The 12,995-nt window shown below is 41.1% G+C and overlaps 1 protein-coding gene across 11 annotated transcripts in view; it reads left to right on the top strand.

Moving 5' to 3' along the window:
- Positions 1 to 10,840, top strand: part of ZNF605 (zinc finger protein 605) — a 31,053-nt gene extending 20,213 nt beyond the window's left edge. For all 11 annotated transcript variants that reach the window (XM_017946373.3, XM_017946367.3, XM_017946372.3 and 8 more), the window contains one exon: positions 5,083 to 10,840. In XM_017946373.3, the coding sequence (XP_017801862.2) occupies positions 5,083 to 6,869 (1,787 nt within the window). In that variant the 3' untranslated portion in view covers positions 6,870 to 10,840. The remainder of the gene's footprint in view (positions 1 to 5,082) is intronic.
- The last annotated feature ends 2,155 nt before the right edge of the window (positions 10,841 to 12,995 follow it).

Genomic DNA, 12,995 nt, shown 5'->3' with positions numbered 1-12,995 from the left:
GGTAGTAGAGACGGGTTTCATCAGAGCAGCTGTGATGGTGTCATCTCCTGACCTCGCGGATCCTCCCGCTCGCCTCCCAAAGTACTGGGATTACAGGCTTGAGCCACTGCTCGCCTACTCACAGCTTTTTCTGAAATCTCAACCCATGTAGCATCTATAATATAGTAACAGGCCTGATGAGACCTTGTCTGAAATTCCTAAAACAACTAGGTCCTAAGATTTTTTCCCCCATGAAGAGAGATGGCCAGTAGCGTAGTCTGTGCTCTCTGTGGAATCGTAGGCAATTTTCTATTTGATTTTTAAAAATTGGTTATTATGGAGCCAAATAAAGAAAAGTCTTGTTTGTCAGATGTTTCTTCAGTAGAAAAGTTTCCATCTAAGCATCTACTTTGGGAAATATTTATTTTTAATTTTTTTTTAGATAAGGTCTCCCTTTGTCACCCAGGCTGGAGTATAGTGGCACAGTCACAGCTCACTGCAGCCTTGACCTGTCTGGACTCATGAGCTCCTTCCACTTCAGCCTCCCCAGTAGCTGAGACTACCACCACACCCAGCTAATTTGTAAAATTTTGGCTTTTTTGGAGAGACAGGGTCTCACTATGTTGCCCAGGCTGGTCTCAAACTCTGGGCTCAAGTGATCCTCTGCTTTGGCCTCCCAAAGTGCTGGGATTACAGGAGTGAGCCATAATGCACAGCAGGGAAATATTTCAGGTTGCAGATGTCTAGGTACTATTCCCATTGTTTTTTAGGTCTGAGTATGTGCAGTTTGGAAAAGCTGTAAAGATAGATATTATGTTCCCCTATTAATTTAGACCCACTTCTCATGTGGAATGAGAGGAATTGAAAATAAATGAGTCATGAAATAACTTTGTAGGATTTTAATTTAGAAGACTATAAAACCATAAAATATTCAGCAATTCAGTATTTGAACATGAAGCATTTGTGTTAAAGTGCAAAATTCTCAAGATTAATGATACTGAAAGGAACTACTTTAGAAGCTCAATGATAAGTGAATAATATTTATCCTACCTATATTGAAGGCTTGTTATGTGCTATGCAGTGGGGGTACATTAGTGAAAAAGACAAACCTGTTCCCTACCCTCATACAGTTTACATTCTACTGGGAGAGATATGAGTAAAAGGATTACCTATTTGATAAGTACTATGAAGGAAAGAAAGAAAGAGGGTATTTGTTTGTGTGCCATCAAAATGACATTTTGGTGGGCGTGATATGGTGGCTCATGCCTGTAATCCCAGTGCTTTGGGAGGCCAAGACAGGAGTATTGCTTGAGGCCAGGAGTTGAAGGCCAACCCGGGCAACATAGCAAGACCCCATCTCTACAACAAGAATATGAAAAATTAGCCAGGCATGCTGGCACACACCAACAGTCTCAGCTACTTGTGTGACTAAGGCAGAAGGATCACTTCAGCCTGAAAGTTTGCAGCTGCAGTGAGGTATGACCCTACCTCTTCATTCCTTGGGCAACACAGTGATATCCTGACTAAAAAATCGCAAAATACTACTTTTAAGTCTACATATAAACTACTTTATTATTGTTTACCATTTAATTCATTAATTTGGATAGACTTTTTTTTTTTTTTTTTTTTGAGATGAAGTCTCACTCTGTCGCCAGGCTTGAGTGCAGTGGTACAATCTAAGCTCACTGCAACCTCCACCTCCCAGGTTCAAGCAATTCTCCTGCCTCAGCCACCCGAGTAGCTGGGATTACCGGTGTGCTCCACCATGCCTGGCTAATTTTTGTATTTTTAGTAGAGACGGGATTTTGCCATGTTGACCAGGCTGGTCTCAATCCCTTGACCTCGTAATCTGCCTGCCTCAGCCTCCCAAAGTGCTGGGATTGCAGGCGTGAGCCACCGCGCCTGGCCTGGATAGACATATTTTTAATCCCATCTTGATTTGATTTTAATTTAAAATTGTTGTTTTCCTTTGTTCTCACATCTTATAAGACAATTTTCTGTAAACTCTTCAAGTGGATCTCACACTTGTCTATATATGACTCTTGCTTTTGATCTTCAAACTTCTTTTCATAGTCTTTTTCATCTCAATGAATAGTATTATCATATTTATTTATGCCTGAAACACTGAATGTTTCTTTCTTTCTTTCTTTTTCTTTTTTTTTTTTTTGAGAAGGAGTCTCTCTGTGTTGCCAGGCTGGAGTGCAGTGGTGCGATCTCAGCTCACTGCAACCTCTGACTCCCTGGTTCAAGTGATTCTCCTGCCTCAGCCTCCTGAGTAGCTGGGATTACAGGCATGCACCACCACACCCAGCTAATTTTGTATTTTTAGTAGAGATGGGGTTTCACCATGTTGGCTAGGATGGTCTCGATCTCCTGATCTCATGATTCGCCCACCTTGACCTCCCAAAGTGCTGGGATTACAGGCATGAGCCACCACACCTGAACAACACTGAGCCTTTCTTTAATTTTCCATATCAGCAGTGGTGCTTCCTCTGAAATTCCATTTTATTTTTGAGATGGGGTCTCAGTCACCCAGGCTGACGTGCAGTGGCTCACTCTCAGCTCACACAACCTCCGCCTCCCAGGCTGAAGTGATGCTCCCATCTCAGCTTCCCAAGTAGCTGGGATTACAGGCATGCACCACCACACCCGGCTAATTTTTGTATTTGGGTAGAGATGGGGTTTCAATATGTTGGCCAGGCTGGTCTTGAACTCCTGGGGTCAAGTGATCCACCCACCTCAGCCTCCTAAAGTGCTGGGATTCCAGGCATCAGTCACCACAGCCAGCCTGCTTCATCTGAAATTCTGATGTCTGAAAATTAGATGAGGCTTTTCGCCTCAAGAAAAGAGTAGTTTTGGGGGTTTTTTTTGTTTGTTTTTGTTTGTTGTTTGTTTTGAGCCTCTGTCTCACTCTGTCTCCTAGGGTGGAGTGCAGTGATGCAGTTATGGCTCACTGCAACCTCAACCTCTCAGGCTATAGTGATCCACCCCCTCTGCCTCACAAGTAACTGGGACTTAAGGTGTGCACCACCACACATGGCTAATTTTAGAAAAAAAATATTTGTAGAGACAGGTTCTCTGTATGTTGCCCAGGCTGGTCTCAAACTCCTGGGCTGAAGACAAGCAGTCCTCCCACCTCAGCCTCCCAAAGTGCTGGGATTGTAGGTGTGAGCTGCCACCAGGCCCAGCCTCGTTTTATATTTGAGACTGTGCCAGATCTTTTCATCTTGCAGAGTACTTCCTGAGAATATTACCCCACAATTGCTAGTAAAGAATATCATCAAAAAGTCAATAAACTTTTAAAATATGCAATAAATGGTCTTGTAGAAATCACAAACAATTGTACTTATTGGATGAAAATATCTATCCTACTATTATACAAAAAATTATTATGGTTAGGAGTAATTTCCAATGATAGCATTACATATAGATACAATATATACTTTATAGATTCAATTATAGGTTCAATTAAAGGAGGATGAATGTGAAGAAGTTAAATAAAAGTGTTGATACTGGCCGGGCGCGGTGGCTCACGCCTGTAATCCCAGCACTTTAGGAGGCTGAGGCGGGCGGATCACGAGGTCAGGAGATCGACACCATCCTGGCTAACACGGTGAAACCCCGTCTCTACTAAAAAATGCAAAAAATTAGCCGGGCGAGGCGGCGGGCGCCTGTAGTCCCAGCTACTCGGGAGGCTGAGGCAGGAGAATGGCGTGAACCCGGGAGGCGGAGCTTGCAGTGAGCGGAGATCGCGCCACTGCACTCCAGCCTGGGCGACTAAGCGAGACTCTGTCTCAAAAAAAAAAAAAAAAAAAAGTGTTGATACTGAGCTCTGGATAACTCTTGGATAATTACAAAAGGAAGTTTTACTGATGATGGTGAAGTTATTGACATCAGTGATTTAAGTAATGATCCTGAATAAGAATATTTTATAAATGCAACAATAGTACAAAAATTTAATGTTTCTTATCTTTCAGGTGTAAAGTTAGTATTGTACATTTATTCTGCATTATATCCCTTTTTCTATTATACTATTCAACAACATATACTAATGTTGCATTTTTATGTTTTTATTAATCACATTCTTAACTATATTGTGAAGCTTTCTAATGGTGGTGTACTTACCACTTTTCTTCTCTGATCTCATACTAAGTTCTGGACACATGGTAGATAATCGTAGATTATTTTCAAAAAAATGAACTAATCACCTCAGTATTTGATTGGAAATTGCTCCAGGCTCTTTCATCTCATGATCACTGTTCTTTGAGTATATTTAATATTTCCTCATTTAAAAGTTCATGTATTTGACCAGGCATGGTGGCTCACACCTGTAATCCCAGCACTTTGGGAGGCCAACATGGGTGGATCATAAGATCAGGAGATCGAGACCATCCTGGCCAACCTGGTGAAACCGTATCTCTACTAAAAATACAAAAAATAGCCAGGTGTGGTGGTGCAAACCTGTAGTCCCAGATACTCAGGAAGCTGAGGCAGGAGAATCGCTTGAACCTGGGAAGTGGAGGTTGCAGTGAGCTGAGATCATGCCACTGCACTCCACCCTAGCGACAGAGCAAGACTCCCTCTCAAAAAAAAAAATAAATAAATAAGGCCAGGCACGGCGGCTCATGCCTGTAATCCCAACACTTTGGGAGGCCAAGGTGGGTGGATCACGAAGTCAAGAGATTGAGACCATCCTGGGCAACATGGTGAAACCCCATCTCTACTAAAAATACAAAAACTTGCTGGGTGTCGTGGTGCATGCCTGTAGTCCCAGCTACTTGGGAGGCGGAGGCAGGAGAATTGCTTGAACCCAGGAGGCAGAGGTTATAGTGAGCTGAGATCACACCACCGTACTCCAGCCTGGTGACTGCATGAGGCTCCGTCGCAAAAACATAAATAATAAAAATAAAAGTTCATGTATTTAAACATTCGTAATTTAAAAATTAATTTTCATTTCTGTTAAAATTGTCAATGCCCAATAAGTACACATTATTTGAGAGATTTTTTAAAAACTAGGATTATGGCCCAATTTCAGAAGCTTTACATGATAAGCATAATAATTGAAGGAATTACACAGTATGGTTCATTTTTTTCTCTTTTTAGAAGTCTGGCTAGATAATCCCAAAATGTGGCTCCGAGATAATCAAGACAACCTTAAAAGTATGGAGAGAGGCCATAAATATGATGTTTTTGGAAAAATATTTAATTCAAGCATAAACGTTGTTCATGTAGGAATGAGATCCCATAAATGTGGCACAGGAGAAAAAAGTTTGAAACGTCCTTTTGATTTGCTTATTCCAAGAAATAACTGTGAAAGAAAGAAAATTGATGAGCTCAATAATAAATTACTATTCTGTATCAAACCTGACAGAACCCATGGTGGAATAAAATGCTGTGATTGCAATACATGTAGAAAACCCAGCAACAAAGAGCCATGGCTCACTGCTAATCATACACACACAGGAGTCTATTTATGCATGGAATGTGGCAGATTTTTTAACAAGAAGTCACAACTTATTATACACCAGAGAACTCATACAGGAGAGAAGCCCTATCAATGCAGTGAGTGTGGAAAAGCCTTCTCACAGAAGTCACTGCTCACTATTCATCAAAGAACTCACTCAGGAGAAAAACCGTATGGGTGCAGCGAATGTCAGAAAGCTTTTAGTAGGAAGTCACTCCTCATTTTACATCAGAGAATTCATACTGGAGAGAAGCCGTATGGATGCAGTGAATGTGGAAAAGCCTTCAGTAGGAAGTCGCAGCTTAAAAGACATCAGATAACTCACACAATAGAGAAACCCTACAGTTGCAGTGAGTGTGGGAAAGCATTCTCGCAGAAATTAAAACTCATCACACATCAGAGAACGCACACAGGAGAGAAACCCTATACGTGTAGTCACTGTGGAAAATCCTTCTTTTGGAAGTCACAGCTTATTACTCATCAGAGGACCCACACAGGGAAGAAACCTTATGCATGTAGTGAGTGTCAAAAAGCCTTCAGCAGGAACTCACTTCTCATTAGGCATCAGAGGATTCATACAGGAGAGAAGCCCTACGAATGCAATGAATGTGGTGAAGCCTTCATCAGAAAACCACAACTGATTAAACATCAGATAACTCACACAGGAGAGAAGAACTATCGATGCAGTGATTGTGAAGAGGCCTTCTTTAAGAAGTCAGAGTTAATAAGACATCAAAAAATTCACTTAGGAGAGAAACCATATGGATGCATTCAATGTGGGAAAACCTTCTTTGGGAAGTCCCAGCTCCTAACGCATCACAGAACACACACTGGGGAGAAGCCTTATGAATGCAGTGAGTGTGGGAAAGCCTTCACCCAGAAGTCAAGCCTGATATCACATCAGAGAACACATACAGGTGAGAAACCCTATGAATGCAGTGAATGCAGGAAGACCTTCAGTGAGAAGTCAAGTCTCATTCATCATCAGAGAACTCATACTGGAGAAAAGCCCTTTGAATGTAGTGAATGTAGGAAAGCTTTTGCCTGGAAGCCACAGCTTCTTAGGCATCAGAGAATTCATACAGGGGAGAAACCCTATGAATGCAATGAATGTGGGAAAGCATTTGTTCAGAAAGTGCAGCTCATTAAGCATCAAAGAAATCACACGGGAGAGAAAACCTATGGATGCAGTGATTGTGCAAAAGCTTTCTTTGAGAAGGCACAGCTCATTATACATCAGAGAATTCATACAGGAGAGAGACCATATAAATGTGGTGAATGTGGGAAGTCTTTCACGAGAAAGTCACACCTTATGAGGCATCAGAGGATTCATACAGGAGATAAATACTATGGATGCAATGAGTGTGGGACCACCTTCAACAGGAAGTCGCAGCTTATGATACATCAGAGAAATCATATAATATAAAAATCATACGTTTGGTGAATTCAGAAAAGTTGCTATCAAATGTCATACTTTCTAACACTTTTGAGGATGAATAAGGGAGAGAAACCCTATTGAGGCAGTGACTGTTGAAAAAGCTTGAATTGGGGAGTCAAGAGTCACTATGCAGAATTTAGAAAGGAGAGTTTTTAAAAAGTAAACAATGTAAAAAAAGTCATCTCCCAGAAGACACTACTCATTACATATTGGATGACTCATTGAGATGAAAACCTTATTAGTGTTGTGATAGTACAGAAGCTTTTAGTCAAAAGTCAGCTTATTAAATGTTTAGAATACCTAAACAGGAAGAAAATTATATTGTTATGACAAGCAAGTGAAAGATTTCAAGAAAGGACAACTCACTGTGCACTTGAGAATAATACCTACAGAGGTTCATACTGACGAGTAGTCTCAATAATGTGAAGAATTTGACAAGCGTGATGCTATTGAAATAGTTCTGTAAGGAAGTGGTGTTCTTTATATATAAATTATTACAAAAAGCAGTCAATTGTAAGTGTTAGGTGTGTTTACTTAGATGTGAAGAGTTCTGCTTTCTGCTGTGATGGAATAACAAGAGTCAGATTTCCTTTCCTGCCTTAAACAACTAGAAGCTGTCCAATCCATATAATATATAATAGTTTTTAGACATAGGACAAGCACAGTAGATTTTCTCTCCTGCCTTAAACAACTAGAAGCTGTTCAATACATATAATATGTAACGGTTTTTAGACATGTGACAAGCACAGGTTTGTAATCCTCAGGAGACTGTAGACAGAGTGAGGTGAGCACCATGGTTTCTCAGCCTGCCCCCTGATGGCAGTTACTAGGCTGCAGTTCAGGGAAGGGAAACAGTAAATCTTGCTGAATTGAAGAGACAGGATTGGCAGTTAGGGAGGCCACAGCAGCTAGAATTTGCAGGGGGAAGAAGTCTGCAGAGAGTCCCCTTGGTCCTTTGGCTTAGCACTGACTTGGCACTGAGGCCAGGAAAAGAAGCACTGGAAAGCAGCAGGCTGAACAATTCCTGGAACTCATGCGGGGCTGGGAATAGTTTATGTTCTCAGCAGCCAGAGTGGAAACAGATTCTAACACATGGAGCATCAGGTAGAATTCTCAGAAGGGTTTTGTTTTAGTAGTGAGGCTAATTAGCTCTAGATTAAAAAGCTACTGTGGACCTGTAGTGTTCGGCATCCAAAAAAAATCTTATCTGGCATGCAAGGAAGCAATAAAGTATGACTTATAACCAGGAGAAAAATCAATAGAAACCCAGAAAAGACAGAGGTGATGGAATTAGTAGACAAGGGTATTAAAAGAGCTATTGTAAATATAAAGTAGAGGAAAACAATACCCCCACATATGCAAGAAGTTGATGAAACCTGAGGTATAAGAGATATTTTTAATGGCCAAAATAGAACTTCTAGGGATGAAAACACCTTCTGATTTTGTTAAAATCCCAAGTGGAGAGATTAGATACAGAAAAAGAAAAAAATCAATGAACTTGAAGAGTAAGAATAAAAACTACCAAAATGTTATGCAGAGAGAGAAAAAAAACTTAAAGAGAATAGGAAAACAGTTACAGTGGTGTAATATATGTGTAACTGGAGTCCCAGAAGGAGAGGAGAAAATGAAGAGGCAGGAAGAAGTATTTGAATAAATATTGGCTAAAGATTTTCCAAATCTGATGAAAACAATACCCCCACATATTCAAGAAGTTCAAATGACCTGAAGTAGAATAAACATAATTTATTTCACAGCAGTGCACCTCAGAGTCACATTCAAGAAAAGCACTGATAAACAGAATAATTTTAAAACACCTTGAGAAGAAAAGATAATACATACACAGGAACAAAGAATGGCAGCAAATTTATGGTGAGAACTATGCAAGCTATAAAACAATAGAGTATTATCTCTAAATTCCTGAATGAAATAAACAACAAACCCTGCAACCTAGAATTCTGTTTCCATCAAAAATGAAGGCAAAATAAAGACTGTTTCAGACAGACTAAATCAAAGATAATTTTATTACCTGTAGACCTGTCTTCGGGAAATGTGAAAGGAAGTTTGAGGGCAGCAGGAAAATAATACAAAACTTAAGTTTGGGTCTGTACAAAGGAATGAAGTTCTGAAAGTGGTGAATATGTGGGTAAATATAAAATATATTTCTCTCTTTTTAAAATCTTTTTAAAAGGGAATTGGCTGCTTAAAGCCAAAGTAATGATAACATATTTGGAGTTTATTTAGAAGTAAAGTGTGATGATGATAACACTTAAGTGTGAATTGTTAAATATGGTTGAGTAGACTGCATCATCTGAGTCAGAAGCCTGTTCCTTCCGGGCTCAGGGGAACTTGAATTTGTACCAGGCACATGACAGAAATTGTGTGGATTGTGGATCTGCATGTGTGCTGAGTGTTCCCTATTTCTCTGATCCCTTTTCCCCCATTTTCTGCTCTGCTCCCCCGCAAGACTGTCTTCTAGAGACTGGGGTTTTCTTCATAGGTTTGAACAATGGGAGATACCAGAAAGAGATCAGATGGGAGGAGAAAAAAAGGTATTTTATACCATTCCCTTCCTCCTGCCTGGACCAGGGTTTAGGTAGCTTCTGTATTCCCATAAGGATACAGCTCCCTTTGGGAAGCCCCCGTCTATGGCCGTAGATCTCTTGGTTTCAGTTGATATCATTCCCTCTCCATGATCTTCAGACTTTACTACTGGGTGCTTCCCCAGCCCACTGGTTGGGTGTCTTTAATTGTGAACACATATTTGTAAATAGTGCCTTTATTTGTTAAGTTAATATTTTGAGTGTGCCATTTATTTTCTGTGCCATCTGTTAAATGATGGGCATTTAATAAAATTGTGATAATCAGTTATCAGTACAAGTGCCTCATAGTGCATGGGCTGAAATGTCTCAAGATTCCCCACACTATATATCAGTATTTTCTATCTGTATTTGGACAATGCAGTAGAAATTATAACAAATACAAAGTTGTTTGTGCTTTTCTGCTGCATATGTCAGTGGCTCTGGAGATTGTTACCATCTGCTACATATATAAATGGACTTGCAGTTATTACTAAGCCCCTCTTCAGTAATAGAAAGACTTATGAAGTCTTTTACTACCTCTGGGTCAGCCAAACAACCTTCAAAAAGCATTGTTATTTAGGTTAAATATCCATGGACAAGAAACAAGATAATCAGTTACTGAGTGAAGAAAGACAAGAATGATGTCCCACACTTCCCAGCTCTCTAAAGTGTTATGCTGTACAATTAAAATATCCCTGTCCCATCATCTGCTATTATTTATTGTGTGTAATTCATGTAATCTGTAACCTGTGGGCAAGTCTTTACCCTTCAGTAGTCAAGATTATGTTACAGACTTTGTCCAAGAATCCACACCACCTTTCCCATCAGTTCTCACCAGAAATATGATGCCAAAAAGAAAATCAGCTTTTCTAAGATCAAGCCAGAGTTGCTTCTCTTACAACCTTATGGCGCTAATAAATTAAGTTGAAGTAGACTGCCAAAGAGGCCCAGTGCAGAGGGCAGCACCCCCATCATTTTTTGAATTTCTCCCTTAGGAATTTTGCCTTTCTTTCTCTTCTGTCCACCAGTCATTCTCTCCGACTGGGACACAAACCTTTGAAAGGAAGTAATTGCCATTAGGCTTCACAGCAGTGCTTTTTCCTTTCACTTGAATTTGCATTTCGACCTGCATTTTGAAGATCTTTACACATGTTTTCTATTTTGAACAATGCCAGAAGGCTTCATTGACATTGTAGTCGGTGTTAATAAACTTGTGTATCACTCTGCTCTGGTCTTTCAGGAACTGACTAGCAAATGAAATGAATACGTTGGGACTTTGGCATAATTTGAATATAGCATTGTGAGTTGCCTGTGATTGTCTCTTCCTAATTGTGCTGTAATAACCTGTGTATGAGAATAAAATGATTTCCACCGTCAGGATTATCCCATGCCCCCCTTTATTTTGCCATAGACTGAAGGGGAAAGTCCATTCTCACTCTCCTTACCTTAGAAAATTTTATTTGCCTCATGATGACTGTCTGCAGCTTAGAAGTAGACGATGTAAATCTCGTCACTATTTCACAAGAATAAAATTCAAATCAGTTATATCCAAAGTAAGCTTTCGACTGGGAGTGGTCTCACACCTGTAATGCCAGTGCTTGGGGAGGCCAAATGGGGAGGATCGCTTGGTCCCAGGCATTTGAGACCACCTGGACAACATAGCAAGACTTACCTCTACAAAAAAAAAAATCTTCATTAGCCATTTTGGGCTGGGCGCAGTGACGCACACCTGTAATCCTAGCACTTTGCGAGGCCAAGGTGGGTGGATCACCTGAGTTTAGGAGTTTTGCAACCAGCCTGACTAACACGGTGAAACCCCGCCTCTACCAAATGCAAAAAAATTAGCCGGGTATGGTATCGGATGCCTGTCGTCTGAGCTACTTGGGAGGCTGAGACCAGAGAATTGCTTGTACCTGGGAGGAAGAGGTTTCAGTGAGCCAAGATCACGCCATTGCACTCCAGCCTGGGAAACAAGAGCAAAACTCCATCTCAAAATAAATAAATAAATAAATAAATTAGCCATGATGGTGCATGTCTGTAATCCTAACTACTTGGGAGGCTGAGGCAGAAGGGTCACTTGCACCCAGGAGTTCGAGGCTGCAGTGAGCCATGATCAGGCCACTGCACTCCAGCCTGGGTAACAGAGTGAAACCCTGCCTCTTAAAAAAATAAAAATAAAGTAAGCTTTCTTCAACAAGTTTTCTTCCAATGCTATACACTCCATCACCATATTAATTTAAATTATTTAGTATGTAGCAGATTTACTTTGAGACCAAATCTGTGAAGTTGGTGATGCTATCTAATACTTCTTTATTTTCCTTATGGGATCTTTGCAACTTAGAACATAATTATTACTCATTGTATCGAGGTCATTTAACATCATGTCAGAATGCTAACATTAAATAAACCAGGGTTCACACCAGTAATCCTAGCACTTTGGGAGGCTGAGGCGGGCAGATCACAAGGTCAGGAGTTCAAGACCAGCCTGGCCAATATCGTGAAACCCCGTCTCTACTAAAAAGGCAAAAATTAGCCAGGCATAGTGGTGTGCATGTAGTCCCAGCTACTCGGGAGACTGAGGCAAGAGAATCGCTTCAACCCAGGAGGCCGAGGTTGCAGTGAGCTGAGATCACACCACTGCACTCCAGCCTGGGTGACAGAGTGAGACTCTATCACACACACAAAAAAGGAACACCTGGTTTTTTAGTTAGTGATACCTAAATCTTGAAATGTGCACAGCAAAAAGAATGTAGCTCTCGAGGCATTCACTGCTAAGATGAAAAGAAATGTAAGTGAAGGGACATTTATAACTTGAAGTTCGCATTAAAGAATTACTGACCAGGGCCGGGCGCGGTGGCTCACGCCTGTAATCCCAGCTCTTTTGGAGGCCAAGGTGGGCGGATCACGAGGCCAGGAGATCGAGACCATCCTGGCTAACAAGGTGAAACCCCATCTCTACTAAAAATACAAAAAATTAGCCGGGCGTGGTGGTGGGTGCCTGTAGTCCCAGCTACTCAAGAGGCTGAGGCAGGAGAATGGCATGAACCAGGGAGGCAGAGCTTGCAGTGAGCTGAGATCATGCCACAGCAATCTGGCCTGGGCAACAGAGCAAGACCCCATCTCAAAAAAAGAGAAAAAAAGGCGTTACTGACCTACTGGCCAGATGTGGTGGCTCATGCCTGCAGTCCCAGGACTTTGGGAAGCCCAGGTGGGAGGAGAGCTTGAGCCAAAGAGTTTGAGACCAGCCTGGGCAACATAGTGGGACTTTGTTCTCCACAAAAATAATTAATAAATAAAGCAAGTAAGCATTCCTATCACTAAAAATACTTATAAAAAACATATCAAGTGAGCTGGGCACGGTGGCTCACACCTGTAATCCCAGTACTTTGGGAGGCCGAGGCGGGAGGATCACCAGGTCAGGAGTTCAAGACCAGCCTGGCCAACATGGTGAAACCCCATCTCTACTAAAAAAAAAAAATACAAAAATTAGTCGGGCATGGTGGCGCGTGCCTGTAATCCCAGCTACTTGGGAGGC

The sequence above is a fragment of the Papio anubis genome, chromosome 9 (genome assembly GCF_008728515.1).
Source record: "Papio anubis isolate 15944 chromosome 9, Panubis1.0, whole genome shotgun sequence".
Lineage (NCBI taxonomy): Eukaryota > Metazoa > Chordata > Mammalia > Primates > Cercopithecidae > Papio > Papio anubis.
Note: the sequence above shows the minus strand (reverse complement) of the source record. Positions and strands in the feature narration are given on the sequence as shown.